This window comes from Dryobates pubescens, chromosome 32 (assembly GCF_014839835.1).
Source record: "Dryobates pubescens isolate bDryPub1 chromosome 32, bDryPub1.pri, whole genome shotgun sequence".
NCBI classification, from domain to species: Eukaryota; Metazoa; Chordata; class Aves; order Piciformes; family Picidae; genus Dryobates; species Dryobates pubescens.
The window spans coordinates 6,550,025-6,563,612 of NC_071643.1; the positions used below are offsets into that span (position 1 = coordinate 6,550,025).

At 49.6% G+C, this 13,588-nt stretch overlaps 1 protein-coding gene across 1 annotated transcript; it reads left to right on the forward strand.

Moving 5' to 3' along the window:
* The first annotated feature begins 1,090 nt into the window (after window positions 1-1,090).
* On the forward strand, window positions 1,091-10,370 carry ZIC4 (Zic family member 4). Its single transcript, XM_009896290.2, has 3 exons — window positions 1,091-2,328; window positions 6,837-7,161; window positions 10,147-10,370. Coding segments are annotated over exons 1-3 (1,512 nt in total). The 5' UTR covers window positions 1,091-1,142; the 3' UTR covers window positions 10,148-10,370.
* Window positions 10,371-13,588: the final 3,218 nt, after the last annotated feature.

A 13,588-nucleotide genomic window follows, 5' to 3' on the forward strand; every position in this document is an offset into this window, starting at 1 on the left:
CAGCAATCAAATAATTGCTAGAACTTGCCAAAAGAGAAGGGAACGGGGAGTTTTCCAGGAATCCTTTGTCAGGGCTCGGTCAGCAGTACAGCTGCCCTAGCAGCAGCCAGGCGCGCACGCCCAGCCCTCCAGCTGACGGTAGGGCTCCGGCCACCGGCTCTGCCGGAGAAGGGCCCGCTCCCCGAGCTGTCAACAAGTGGAGGGGAGCCGCAGGTTGGCCTGGGGCCCGCATCCGCGGTAGGCGTTAGGCCGCCTCGCATCCCGTGAATCAGGCTGGGTGGCAGGGACTGGGGGGGCTGCCGGGGCTCTCCCGGCGGGGTAACACTGCGGGCTGCCTCCCGCCTCGGGGCAGGGCAGCGGGAATGGACAAAAGCCGGGACGTGCGGCCGCGGTACTTCCGCATATGCTCCCCCCGACCGCCTTGGCTTTGTTTCCCCATGGCCGCAGCCCGTTGGAGGAAGGTCGGCAGCGTTCCGACGGCGGGGCCAGAGCGGCCCCGGGGTAAGACCCTGGGGAGGGCCTCCTGCCACCGGGCCGTGATGAGGCCATGGGCTCGGCCGTGCCCCGGGGCCGGGCTGAGTGGCCTCGTGGGGCGGGAACCGCGAGAAGGGGGCCGCCGGCCGGCCGCGCATGCGTAGCCGGTTTCGCACACCCCGCACACACCCCCCACGGCACGGAGAGAACCTTTCAGTCAGCGGCAGGACCTGTCACCGGTGACGCCACCGCAGCGACAGCCAATAGAGAGGCACAGTGATTGTTTGGCCGGCGGGGCCGGCGCGGCGGTCCGGAGGCGGTATGGGGCCACCCGCGCCCCGTCCCGCCCCATCCCATTCCGTCCCGCGGCCACGCCGCGCCGCGTGGGGCTGCCTGCTGGCCCCGCGGGGGGACGGGCCGCACGGGGGGACCTCCCCGGCCCGCCGCCGCCAAAAGAGAGCCCCCGCCGGCCCCGCAGAGCCCACCCGCTGGCAGTTTCGCCCTTGCGCCCCGCCGCAGGGGCAGCGGAACCGGGAAACTTTTTTTGGGGGGAAGAAATTTAAAAAGAAAAAAAAGAAAGAAAGAAAAAAAAAATATATACATAGTTTTCCCCCTACTCTGTGTCTCTCTTCTCCCGCCGTCAGGTGACTTTTTAGCCTTAGAAGCTAATGAGCTTGGATGCTCTGGGGATCCCAATGACGGACCCTGCTGCTCTCTCCAGGCGGAACACGGCGCTGAGATTAGTAGACTTGGCGGGGGCTTCTCGCCACCACCACCCCCCTCAAAGCATGACAAGCTTCCCGGGCTTTGCCGGGCACCCCCACGCCACGGCGCCCACGCAGCCGGGGGAGCACGTCGCCGAGTCCCGCCTCGGGCCGCTCCATCCAGAATACATGGGGCACCGCCACCATCCTCCTTCTCAGCATCACCCAGCGGCCCTTAAGCTCAGCCCTGCCCCTCATCCCCATCACCAGCTCCACCACCACCACCACCACCATCATCATCATCATCATCATCATCATATGGCAGGCCAAGTCGAGGTGGTCTCTAGTCAAAGGGGAGCGTTTGGCCCGGCGCAGTCAGCAGCAACCCCTTACCCCGTCTCTCACCCAGCCCAGGCTCTGGCAGCAGGTAGGGACTTCTTCATACGCAGAGACCTGCCGGCCTCACTCATGCCAGGGCTGACTGAGCAGCATCCCGCTGCAAGTTCTCACCACGGACTGTTTGTCTCAACAACAGGTAGCTACCCAGGACACCATGGTCACCACCACCACTCAGAAGCTGGGAATCCCTCTCTGTTCACTGGACTCCATGAGCAGCCTCCCCATGCAGCTCCAGGTGGCCATCTAAACGGACAGATAAGACTGGGGTTACCTGGAGATATGTACGCCAGGTCTGAACATTTCACTCAAGTACCAGCCTCCAGGACAGATCCTTTTCCTGCTTCTTCTCTTCATAGCTACAGTGGCATGAATCTGAACGTGAATCTGGCTCCACACCACGGCCCGGGTGCCTTCTTTCGTTACATGAGGCAGCCCATCAAACAGGAACTCATCTGTAAGTGGATTGAGTTGGACCAGTCTCCCAAAAAATTATGCTCGAAAACTTTCAGCACGATGCACGAGCTGGTGACTCATGTCACAGTGGAGCACGTTGGAGGACCCGAGCAGTCCAATCACATATGTTTCTGGGAAGAATGTCCAAGAGAAGGGAAACCTTTCAAGGCCAAATATAAACTTGTAAATCACATCAGAGTCCACACAGGTGAAAAACCTTTCCCTTGCCCTTTCCCAGGCTGTGGCAAAGTCTTTGCCAGATCAGAGAATCTCAAAATACACAAAAGAACTCATACAGGTCAGTATGTACAGCTCTCTTTACTCTCTCTCTCTGTTATTCATCATACTGTTTTGCTTTATTTTGTTTTCAATGTATCCTTTGCGTTGTTATTGAATGCACGCCAAGTACTTCTGGAAAAATAAATTCTCAGATTTGTTTGCTTCTTTACCGTTTGGAGGAGGGGGGAGAAATGGGGAAGGGGTGGGGTGGGGGAAAGGGAGAGATAGTACAAATCTCAGAATTCTCATCCATATTTTTTCCTAGTTTTGCCGAGACGTTTCTGTAATGTTTATGCAGGTAGATCTGTGTAAATGTAGGGTGATATAACTACTATTCGACTATTTCTTCTTTATTCACACAGGCGTGGATTTTTGGGGGCTGTTTTTTTTTTTTTGGGGGGGGGTGGGTGGGTTTTGTTTTGGGTTTGGGGTTTTTTTTTTGCAATTTAAAGCGGTTGGGGAAAAAATTAAATCATTGTGCAAGCTCACAAATTAAAAGTGAACAATAGAAGTTACAACTTGTCTAGTCAGTTTTGACTGATGTCGCTGAGATGATGCTGCTCAAACGTTGTGAGAATAACACAGCTGCGACCTTTTCGTTCAACAGTTTTGTTTTGGGCAGAGGGAGTTTCAAATGTTTGATCTGAATAACACTGACATTTTTAATGAGCATTGCTTTCCAACGACTCTCTGCATTCGCAAATATGGGGAGCTGCAAGTTCTTATTCTCGGGAGGGAAAGGGGGGAAAAAAAAAAAAAGGGAAAAGAAAACCCGGTATTGTTTCAGCCTTTACATTTTGAAATGTCATTTGCAGTTCTGCTAAGCGAAATTGGGACATGTGTCAGAAACATCTGTTAGTTCAGAAAATAAAGTAACTCAATGGACGATCTTGCAAAACTACGTTTGAATTCTTCCGGCCAGGAAAGCATTTATAATTAATGAAATTGCACGTAGAAAGTTTTCACACTTTCAGAACCAGCTTGTGAAGTTGTATTAATTAGTTTAGCAGCCGGTGTTTTTAGTCTGTAGCTCAGGCTCTTTTTTTTCCCCTTTTCTTTTATTTATTTTTTTCCCCCCTTCCTTCTATTTTTTTTCCCCTCTGTAGAAGAAGATAAGAAATAAGCCCTTTTAGAAAATTTAATCTGTTCCAGTGTTGGGTTTTCCACCTCCAACACCCTTCTCTACAGCCTTATGCACTGCAAGGGAAACTACATAATCCTATTGTAAGATCTGCTAACAGCCAAATGATTTTTTTTCACCTTGCAGTTCATAAAACTCCCCTTCCCCCATGCTCGGTGCAGGGCTTGACCTTTCAGGAGTTGCATTTTATGATTTAACTCGACGTGATATAATATACAGAATGTATACTAATTTAATATCCCTATCGTCTATACATAGCACAGAGATTTTACAGCGACCGTCACTCGTCACCTAATTATTTTTCTATCGCTCTATGAATAGCTCGTCTGTGTGTAGGGGAGGGGAGCGGGGGCGAGCAATAGCAAAGTTGTGTTCCTCTGCCTCTTTTCCGAAGAGAAAGGAGTATTCCCCGGGTCACATAACTTGTATCGGAGCCAGCTCCTTGTCGGATCAGCACAGGTACGGCCATTAACCGGGAGAGCTCATCTCTTAATGACAGTGTTTTTCTTAAGTAAACAAACTTTTACTGCTCTTTAACGGCCTCACTGTTTGAAATCTCTGAAGCAGAAAATGGTTAAATTCTTGGGAAAACTGACCTACATCGGAGAGGCAGGTTCAGGGCAAACCCGAGATCGGAGGTTTGCGTTTATTAAACATCATTCCGCTCGTCTGTACTTTTCGCTTTAACTTTCCCGGTGATTAATTGCTGTATTGTGAAAACTCCTGCAGGGCCTTTATGGTTCCACCGTTTCTATTAAACACCCAGAAGTTGTCAAAAACGCAATGTTTCTCAAACCCTAATAGAACTCGCTACGAATTATTCATGAAGACAGTTCCAGATTCAACAGGAAAATTATTGCCTCCTCAAATATTAATGACTTCTGATTTCTCCGAGGCTGGGGAGCAGGCAGAGGGATTTCTGGCGACGTGCGAATTTTCCAGGCTGGAGGATAAGGCCGTTAAGGCGGCGGCAGCAGGACGAGCAGGACGGAAAGGGATCACTTCGCCGCCTTCCCAGCAGGCCAGGAACAATAGTGCGAGGCGTGGGACGGAGCCCCGCTCCCTCACAGGCGGCCCCCGCCACCCCCGCGCCCCGCTCGCAGCTCGGGCGCCGCCACCTCCGGCTCCCCCCACCCCCACCCCACCCCATCACCCCCCCGGAGAAGTTGGTAAATACCTTAATCCACTCCCGGAGAAGGGGGATTATGCCACAATTTCCAAGCTGAATTTCACTGAACACTTTTGCCCAACTACAAGTATGGGGGCAAAATGGCGGTTGAGATCCTGCGCTTCTCCATCGCCCGCGGTGCTTTCTGCGTGGCTGCACCTCCGTACCCGGGCTGCGGCAGCCAGGACCTCTAAAAATGTCCTTTCCCTGCCGGGTAGGGATTTCCACGTAAGAAAACCTGCTCGCGAAAGGAACACTTGCAAATGGTTCGGATGGTTCCTCTTTATGGAGGCGTTCAAAGAATGCAAGCCAGGCAGCTGAGAAAATGCTGCCCTCTTCCCACTTGAAACCTGACTGTACGGAGGGACTTTTCAGTGACTCTTTCAGGGAGTTAAGCGAAGTTGGACATTTTTCAACTCTCGGGAAAGCGGAAAGCGCCGCAGCCCGCTTTTACTTGAATGTAACTCACTATGCACAAGCAGAGTGCTTATGAGGATGGCTTTCCCTGGGGTCTCCTAACTTACTGCTTGCTTGTACTGCACTAATATCCTTGATTTGTTGTCTCAACTTAGATGCTGAAGGTCCGTAGGTGAAAGTGTAATTAGATTGTATGAGTACGTGGTATTATACGCATATCCACCGCTGTATGTCGACAGTATTTGGTTATAGGTGTCGCATCTTTTTCTAAGAGACCTTATTTTTAACCTCTTCCCCCTTTCCCTGTCACGCCAGGTATTTACCTATCTCTCTGCTAATGTTACTCTGTGCAAATGTTAGTGGTGCAGGATGTGAGCGCTTCACATTGATTATTGCAGTTCATAAGGGACATACTTCAGACGCGGAGCCGTGAGCTTTTTCCCACCCACCTTGCATAAAGTTCATTCATGTGAAATATTTGGAATGCCTTCCTTTATGTGCCTCTGTTCACAGCCGAGCACGAGGTGGGCTACATCCCTCCGAAACTTAATCGTGGCAAACTGAGGGGGGGGGGGGAAACAAAACTAACGAATTCGAAAATAGCATGGCCTGGAAGGTTTTACAAATATCGGAAGTCTTTTCGACCACATACGCCATGATGGTGCACACACTGGCTTTGTTTGCACTTCACATTTAAGGCTCGGCAGCATATTTTTGTGGTGCCCTCTGCGCTTTGACACTTTTCGGTTTATGGCGAATAAGGAGGTTATTTTCATTCTTGATGGGTTCAAGACCCGAGTACTTCTTGGCGAGTAGGATTTTGCAGTTTGTTATTATCAGTGACAATAATGTAGTCATCATTTCACCTCAAAGCTGTCTGTGGCGTGTTTCCTTGAAAGCTTCCTATATATCATGTACCATGCCCTGTCCATACGATCCGAGGTTAAACTTTCACAGGACTTCAACAACACGATTATATTTCTATTAAGATTAACGTCACTTATCATATTACCAGACAGATTAATCCTGATCGCAATTCCTTCCATGACTGAGTAGGTTCAAATGAAAAGGGAATCAATTCTACCCTCACGACAGTGTTGTGCACAGGCCTAGTCATCTTCCTGCTGAATCTCTATCGTTTTGTCCCCACAAATCAATGTTCTTTTGAAAGATTTTTGTGCCTTAACAGACAGTATCAGCAAGCTGGGGAGAGGGGAAAGGAGGGGGAATGCGAACCTTTCACGGGATTCTAATCAGTGCAAATATGGAGTCGATGGGATGTGATCTAGCCAGGTTGTGAACGTGCGCCTGAGAGATTGTGAGAAACGCATTTAAAGTAAAAAACCTTTCCAGGGATAAATCACTGACCACACTTTTGCAGGACATGGAAGTCTGCGGGGGCAACACACGATGCTTGCTTAGAACAAGCACTTGGCCTCTAAGTTTTCCTTATCTTGGAGCTCTGTCTTTTGCACAAAACCCCAAGGTGGCACACTAGGCAGGGGAAAGGGGAGGAGAAGCTGCCCGGACAGGGCACTCATGGTGTGGAGCTGACTGTGCACCCGAGGGGGCACGAAGCAGCGGCGGCGCGGGAGCTCGGCGGGGCGGGCGGGGAAGGGCAGGGCCGGTGACGCGGGGGCAGGCGGAGGCCAGAGGCGAACAACCTCAGGGAAAGGAGCCTTGCCAAGGCAGAGGAGAGGGGCCCAGGGAGGATGCAGGTTTGGGGAGGGTGCCGGGCAGCGCCACTCCCTGCCCTGCGGCCGCCGCCTTAATGACTGTCCTCGCCCATTGCCTCCTGCAGGGGAAAAACCTTTCAAATGTGAATTCGAGGGCTGTGACAGACGCTTCGCCAACAGCAGCGACAGGAAGAAACACTCGCACGTCCACACCAGCGACAAACCCTACAACTGCAAAGTGAGAGGCTGCGACAAGTCCTACACCCACCCCAGCTCCCTGAGAAAACACATGAAAGTGCACTGCAAATCCCCTCCTCCCAGCTCCGGCTACGAGTCCTCCACGCCCTCACTGGTGTCCCCTTCCTCGGACTCCGGCCGGGAGCCCCCTGCCTCCTGTTCCCACGCAGAACTCTCCGCGCCCGCGCAGCCCGCCGCCAACCTGAGTGAATGGTACGTGTGTCAGGGAGCGGGGCCCCGCGGGCTCCCGCCGACCCCCGCCACCCCTCCCCCGCCGCGCCCCCGCGGCGAGCCCCGGCCCCGCTGCTAGCAGGGAGCAGCGACGGACGGCCCTCGCCTGGCCGGGGCCGGAGAGCGCTGCTCCAGGGCACAGGGAGGCCGAGCGGGAGAGGAGAGAGGCGCTTGGCAGAGCGAGAGACGACGCGCTGCCGAGTACGCGGGTGGCCTGGCGGCGGGGCCCAGCTCCCGACACCTCGCACTCGGAAGGGCTGCTCTCGCCTCAGCCGGGGAGCTGCCACCTCCTCCCCCCGTGCCACACACCCCTCTCCTCCGACTGTCTTGCTCCAATCTGTTTACAAGCCCACTAATTTGCATTTCCATTTTTCCTTTCCTTTCCTTTCCTTTCCTTTCCTTTCCTTTCCTTTCCTTTCCTTTCCTTTCCTTTCCTTTCCTTTCCTTTCCTTTCCTTTCCTTTCCTTTCCTTTCCTTTCCTTTCCTTTCCTTTCCTTTCCTTTCCTTTCCTTTCCTTTCCTTTCCTTTCCTTTCCTTTCCTTTCCTTTCCTTTCCTTTCCTTTCCTTTCCTTTCCTTTCCTTTCCTTTCCTTTCCTTTCCTTTCCCTTTCCTTTCCCTTTCCTTTCCTTTCCCTTTCCTTTCCTTTCCTTTCCCTTTCCTTTCCTTTCCCTTTCCTTTCCCTTTCCTTTCCTTTCCTTTCCTTTCCTTTCCTTTCCTTTCCTTTCCTTTCCTTTCCTTTCCTTTCCTTTCCTTTCCTTTCCTTTCCTTTCCTTTCCTTTCCTTTCCTTTCCTTTCCTTTCCTTTCCTTTCCTTTCCTTTCCTTTCCTTTCCTTTCCTTTCCTTTCCTTTCCTTTCCTTTCCTTTCCTTTCCTTTCCTTTCCTTTCCTTTCCTCTCCTCTCCTCTCCTCTCCTCTCCTCTCCTCTCCTCTCCTTTCCTTTCCTCTCCTTTCCTTTCCTTTCCTCTCCTCCCCTCTCCCCTCCTCTCCCCTCCCCTCCCCTCCCCTCCCCTCCCCTCCCCTCCCCTCCCCTCCCCTCCCCTCCCCTCCCCTCCCCTCCCCTCCCCTCCCCTCCCCTCCCCTCCCCTCCCCTCCCCTCCCCTCCCCTCCCCTCCCCTCCCCTCCCCTTTTCCTTCCCTTCCCTCCCCTCCCCTCCCCTCCCCTTCCCTTCCCTTCCCTTCCCTTCCCCTTCCCTTCCCTTCCCTTCCCTTCCCTTCCCTTCCCTTCCCTTCCCTTCCCTTCCCTTCCCAAACCTTCCCTTCCCAAACCTTCCCTTCCCAAACCTTCCCTTCCCAAACCTTCCCTTCCCAAACCTTCCCTTCCCTTCCCAAACCTTCCCTTCCCTTCCCAAACCTTCCCTTCCCTTCCCTTCCCAAACCTTCCCTTCCCTTCCCTTCCCAAACCTTCCCCTTTCCTTTTCCTACTTCCTTTCCTTTCCTTTTTCCTTTGCATTTATTTTTCCTTTCCGCTCTTTCCTTTTTCCTTCCCAGCAGGTTCAAAGTGGTTTCATACAGATTTTGGCTGTACAGGTTTTCTCTTCTCACCAGTGCCATGAGCTGCAGTGTTCTGTTCGTACACAATTTTGAGTGTTGTTTTTAAAGAAAAAAAACAAAACCACGATTTGTTACTGGATTGTACCAAATGGATCCATTAAATTCTTTGATTAATTAACCCGTTCAATGGACGTTTCTGGAAAGAATCTCTACTTTCCCTTCTTGCTGTATGTAAATACATATAGACATATTCTACCCCCTCCCCCCCCCCCCAATACTCGTTAATAAGGAAAAGCCCAGGGGGGGTGCGATGATTGACTGTCCATTTTAGCTCCCACTGGTAATGACTTATAATACCCAAACATGCCGGTCCCCACCCCGAGTGTGGCTCCCGTTGAACCGTGGACGCTGGGGCTCCTGGAGGGGGGTGGGGGTGGGAGGAGGGGAGGAAGGTGGGGGAGGGTGGTAACGGGGGAGGGACAGACCCCGCTCCGTGACGTCATAGCAAAGGCCGAGGCCGGGCAGCCCCCTGGCAGCGTGGGTACCCAGGACCTCTGCTCCACGGCGGGTGCCGTGCGAACAGCTCTGGTGATAGACACTGGTGCCGGACCAGCAACGCGGCTTTTGTAACCTTTATCACAGTATCACAGTATAACTAAGGTTGGAAGAGACCTCGAGGATTATCCTGCCCTAGAGCTTCAAACTAGTCCTACGAGGTTCACTGTCCTGATTCAGAGAAATAAGCAAGAGGGGGGAACCCCAAAATAAAGAAACAAACCTCTTCACTGGGGCAGCTTGAAACTGCCGGATGGTTCCATTTAAATTGCTTTAATGATGTTTAAGAATACCAGATAGTATAGGCAAATAAATCGCATGGGCTGTTGTAAGAGAGTTCGGTGGCTTGCTGAGTGTAGACAGAAGGCTGCTGTAACTGCACCTTCTCGTGTTTGATACATCACCTCTGAGCCCAGGTGGCTGGAGTTGATGTGTTACAACTGTACACACACGCACACACACAAGTATGTGCGTGTGTGTGCATACACACACACTCACACACACATATATAATCTACAGGAAAATAATAAACTGGACGGTGGCTAAAAACATGCCTGCGCTCAGCACCCTCCTTGATGATGCAGCTTAGTTTACCTCCCTGGGTCGAGGATCCCTTATCACTGCCCGGATTCGATGAGTTTCTTATTTAAACACCTCGAATATGGACAAAAGCGTGTCCCTGCCGTTAATACACGTAGAGAATTACCTAGATGGGACACTCAAGCCTAAAGGAGGGGAGAATTGAGACCCTCTGCAGCTTCTGAAACTTGTGTCGTGAAAATCAAGAGGTACAGAAGCCAGCTGTGGGCAAGGAGGATGTTTCCATCGTGTCCTGAGATCTGTTTATTTACTTATTTCTCTATTTACAGAATTATTTGGATGTGCAGGCTAATCACCTTTAATTTTTCATTTGCTTGTTACAGATGCCTACCCCGTTGCTCTCAAGGTAATCTAGACAGACGCAGCTGAAAGCCTGAATCTTATGCCTTAGACATCAAAGCAAGCTCGTACAAAGAAGTATTTCTTCACAACGGTGAATCTTCATGGTAAGTTAGGATTTCTATGGCAATAGGCAAGTCATACTTAAATAGTGAAAGGCGAAGTCTGGAGCACGTCCAGGCTTTTCATTAAGGACATAATATTTACATCTAACAGGCCCTTTTTCTTGTGTATACAAGTATATATTTTTGTTTGACGCGAACTAAATCATTTTCATTTAATTTCCGGTAAACAAAACCCACGCGAACAGGGCACTTGTTCCAGACCATAATAAAAATGGATAAGACTGTCAGGAAGAAAAGGCCTGCTTGAACTGTCGCCTCAGCTCACTTTTGTTTCTGCTTTCTGCCGGGATCAGAGAATGCGTTTGGGATTTGAGGGCGAGTTTCTAAAGGCAAGGAAATGGTTTTTAAGGGGGAAAAGAAAAGGAGAAAGGTCTAATCAAGCTCGGGTTGTTCAAAGGGCCTGATTTTGGGGTTGAAAGTGTGAGTTTTATGGTGCATCAGCATGCCACGTTAGGATCGCTATGGTAATGAGGAGAGCAATAGCAAGCGGCCTTCAAAGGAGGCACACTCCATTTGAGACAGTCTATTAAGATACATTTGCACTGACCTTTGGTTTCATGCTAGCTTAATACACTCAATCTGCTCCCCGCTAGAGACAGACTTCCTCCACCGAATGCACTTTGGCGGAGTTGGGCTTTACTGGGCTTCTCCCTGCCCCCAAGACAGGCATTGTAGCCCTGCTCTCCTTCTCCCCAAAGTAAAGGGCTGCCAGCGAGGCTCGGTGAAAGCTTCCGTCCCCTCTGACCAGCACTTCTGACCAGCTTCTCACAGCAAATCCAGCCACAAAGCTTGAGAAGTGTTTCCCTCTCTCCACCCACCTCCGACCCTCGCAGGGGAACCGAAAGACCCCCGCCTTGGTCTGCCTCGGTCCCAAGGAGTAAGTGTGCTGATGGAAGTCCCCCCAGAACCCGGGAAAGAGGGCCGAGGGCCGAGGGGAGCCGCCCGTGCCCTCCTTCCCGTCCTGCCCTGCCTGGCCGGCACTGCGCGGCAGCAAGCGGAGGATCCGCGGTGAGGGAGGAACTTGACACCCGCACGGCCGGGGCCATGGGCACTGGGCCGTGGGCCCGGGAAAGTTAGAAGTCCATGTTTCAGTAATTGTCTTGTTGTTTATTTTATCCAAGTACCCTAGTGAATAGGGGAAAAATAAACACGATGAAAAAAAATTCAAACAGTTGAGTCGTCTTTAGTGCCAGCCCTTGTGGTTGAATAAAAAGGATGGGCCAATTTCTATTGAGCTGAGAAATCTTTGAAGTGGGAGTTATTATCTGAGAAATTCCTACTCGTCGTCCTAACAACGCTGATGAAACGTAAAAGGTTCTTTGTCAGCGATTTGTTCTCCTCTCTGTCAAACTCTCTCTGCCCGTTAGCTTTAAACCGTTTCTAAAGAGATAAAATCAAACTTTTAAAGATAACTTTAGGGGCCCAGAGGGTGCAGAAAACACCAAACTATCGAATCTGTATAGACATACATCTGGATATATGTGGCTGTGGCTGTGTGAAACTCTATGTGTAGATCTCCATAGACGTGTGACCTTACTGTTCGAAAGTTGAAGTGATGTCCAATTTTTTGCATTTTATCCTCTGAACTTTTCCATCTAATAGATTATACCTACACATACGCTGCACAGAATGCGAATCTTGAGAGAAGGCAGAGATGTTGGGTCTCATTAACACCAGTTTGTGACCAAAACCAGTTTTCTTTCCATTAGAGCGAAAGCAAAAGTGTAGACGTAAGAGTAATGACTTTGATCACTTTAGCAGTCCGAATAGCTATTAAGCATGTATATAGTGCAACGTATCGAAGTTGTTGATGCATTCAAAGAGATGGCTTCCATATGCTCTCATGTTTATTGTCTGTAAGTGTAAAGGTAGTCAAACTGCATCCCTTTTGTATCTTCATTTATAAACATCATGGTGAATACTGAATTGATTTCCCTATCAAGGTTTATTTAGTAGTTTCTTGCTGGAGATCACACAATGCTCTGTTCGTAACAAGAATTCCTTGAAATTGTAACTCTTCAGTGTACTTCTGTTCTAGTTGTTACAGAACGATCTGAGCCCAATACTGCCATTCTAAGAAATCCCATTAATTAAATGGGGCTTTTCCTGAGTAAAGACCGAGTCAAACTGCAGTGGAGTGGATATTTTATTATTATTACTGTTATTGTTGTTATTATTATTATTAATTCTGGATCTTGTCATTTTATGGGAAAATCTACCAAATTCCTTGTGAACTGTACAGAGAAGAAGCCTCTGAAAACATAGCTCACAAACAAACAAAAATGCAAAAACGTTTGCAATGTTAATATGTTGTATCTCTTTCCAGACTTCTATATTCCATTTTTTTTCCTTCATCACATGTTTGGTAATGGAGGACTGTTCTATTGTGTGTTTGAACATACTATTTATTTTTAATATTTGGATTTTTTTACAATAAATATTTATAAATGTTTCAATTCTATGGCTATTTTTACGAATGTGCACTTTTAAACTCTGTGTTTGTCCCGATGATACTGAGTCATTCCTAAAAGAGTGTAATCGGTCCTTGGATTTCTGTTGGTTTTCTCTAGTAGTTGAAAACAATTTCTCCAGACTGGTGTACTATTAATGTGGCATACAATCAGGTACTAATGTGTGGGGGGTTGTTGGTCTTTAACCTCTTTTAATGTTAATCGTTTTATGTTGGCATTTGCATTCAAAGAACAACACAAACCACTTCTTTGGTTTCATTTCTGAGATAACATTTTTCAGATAGGAGGCTTCAAATGAGCTGTACTGTGAATACGGACCTAGATGCAGTATGTGAAAGCTGCAGTGCCCAGTGTCACCCAAGTGTAGTCCTGTCTCTTTGTTGTGCTGGTTACCTCTTCAGTGGCACCCCGAGTCATGCAACACGCAGTTTGGTTCTGGGATCACTCATGCTTTGAATATTGTCGAGGGTTTCCACCTGGAGCCTCTCCCGAAAGGCTGCTGCACCCCTCGCCCCCGAGGGGTTATTTTTTTGGCAGGGCGGGTGAGGGATGAAACTGCTCGCTTGAAGATTTTTTTTCCCTAAAATGAGTAGCTTGCCACAATGACACTTTTTAATAAGATTCCCTGGAGTACTGAGAAAGGTTTTTGTTGCGGGGGTGGCGGAGCGGGTGTTGGGGTTTTGTTTGGTTTTGTCTTGTGTTGGTTTTCCGTTTAAGAGGGGTAATTCGTTCATCAGCTAAGATAATTTGAAGGTGAGCTTTCTTCGCCTTACATACTCTAATAACTGATTTTAATATGTTACTGGGTTTTGCAGCTCCTGAACGTACCC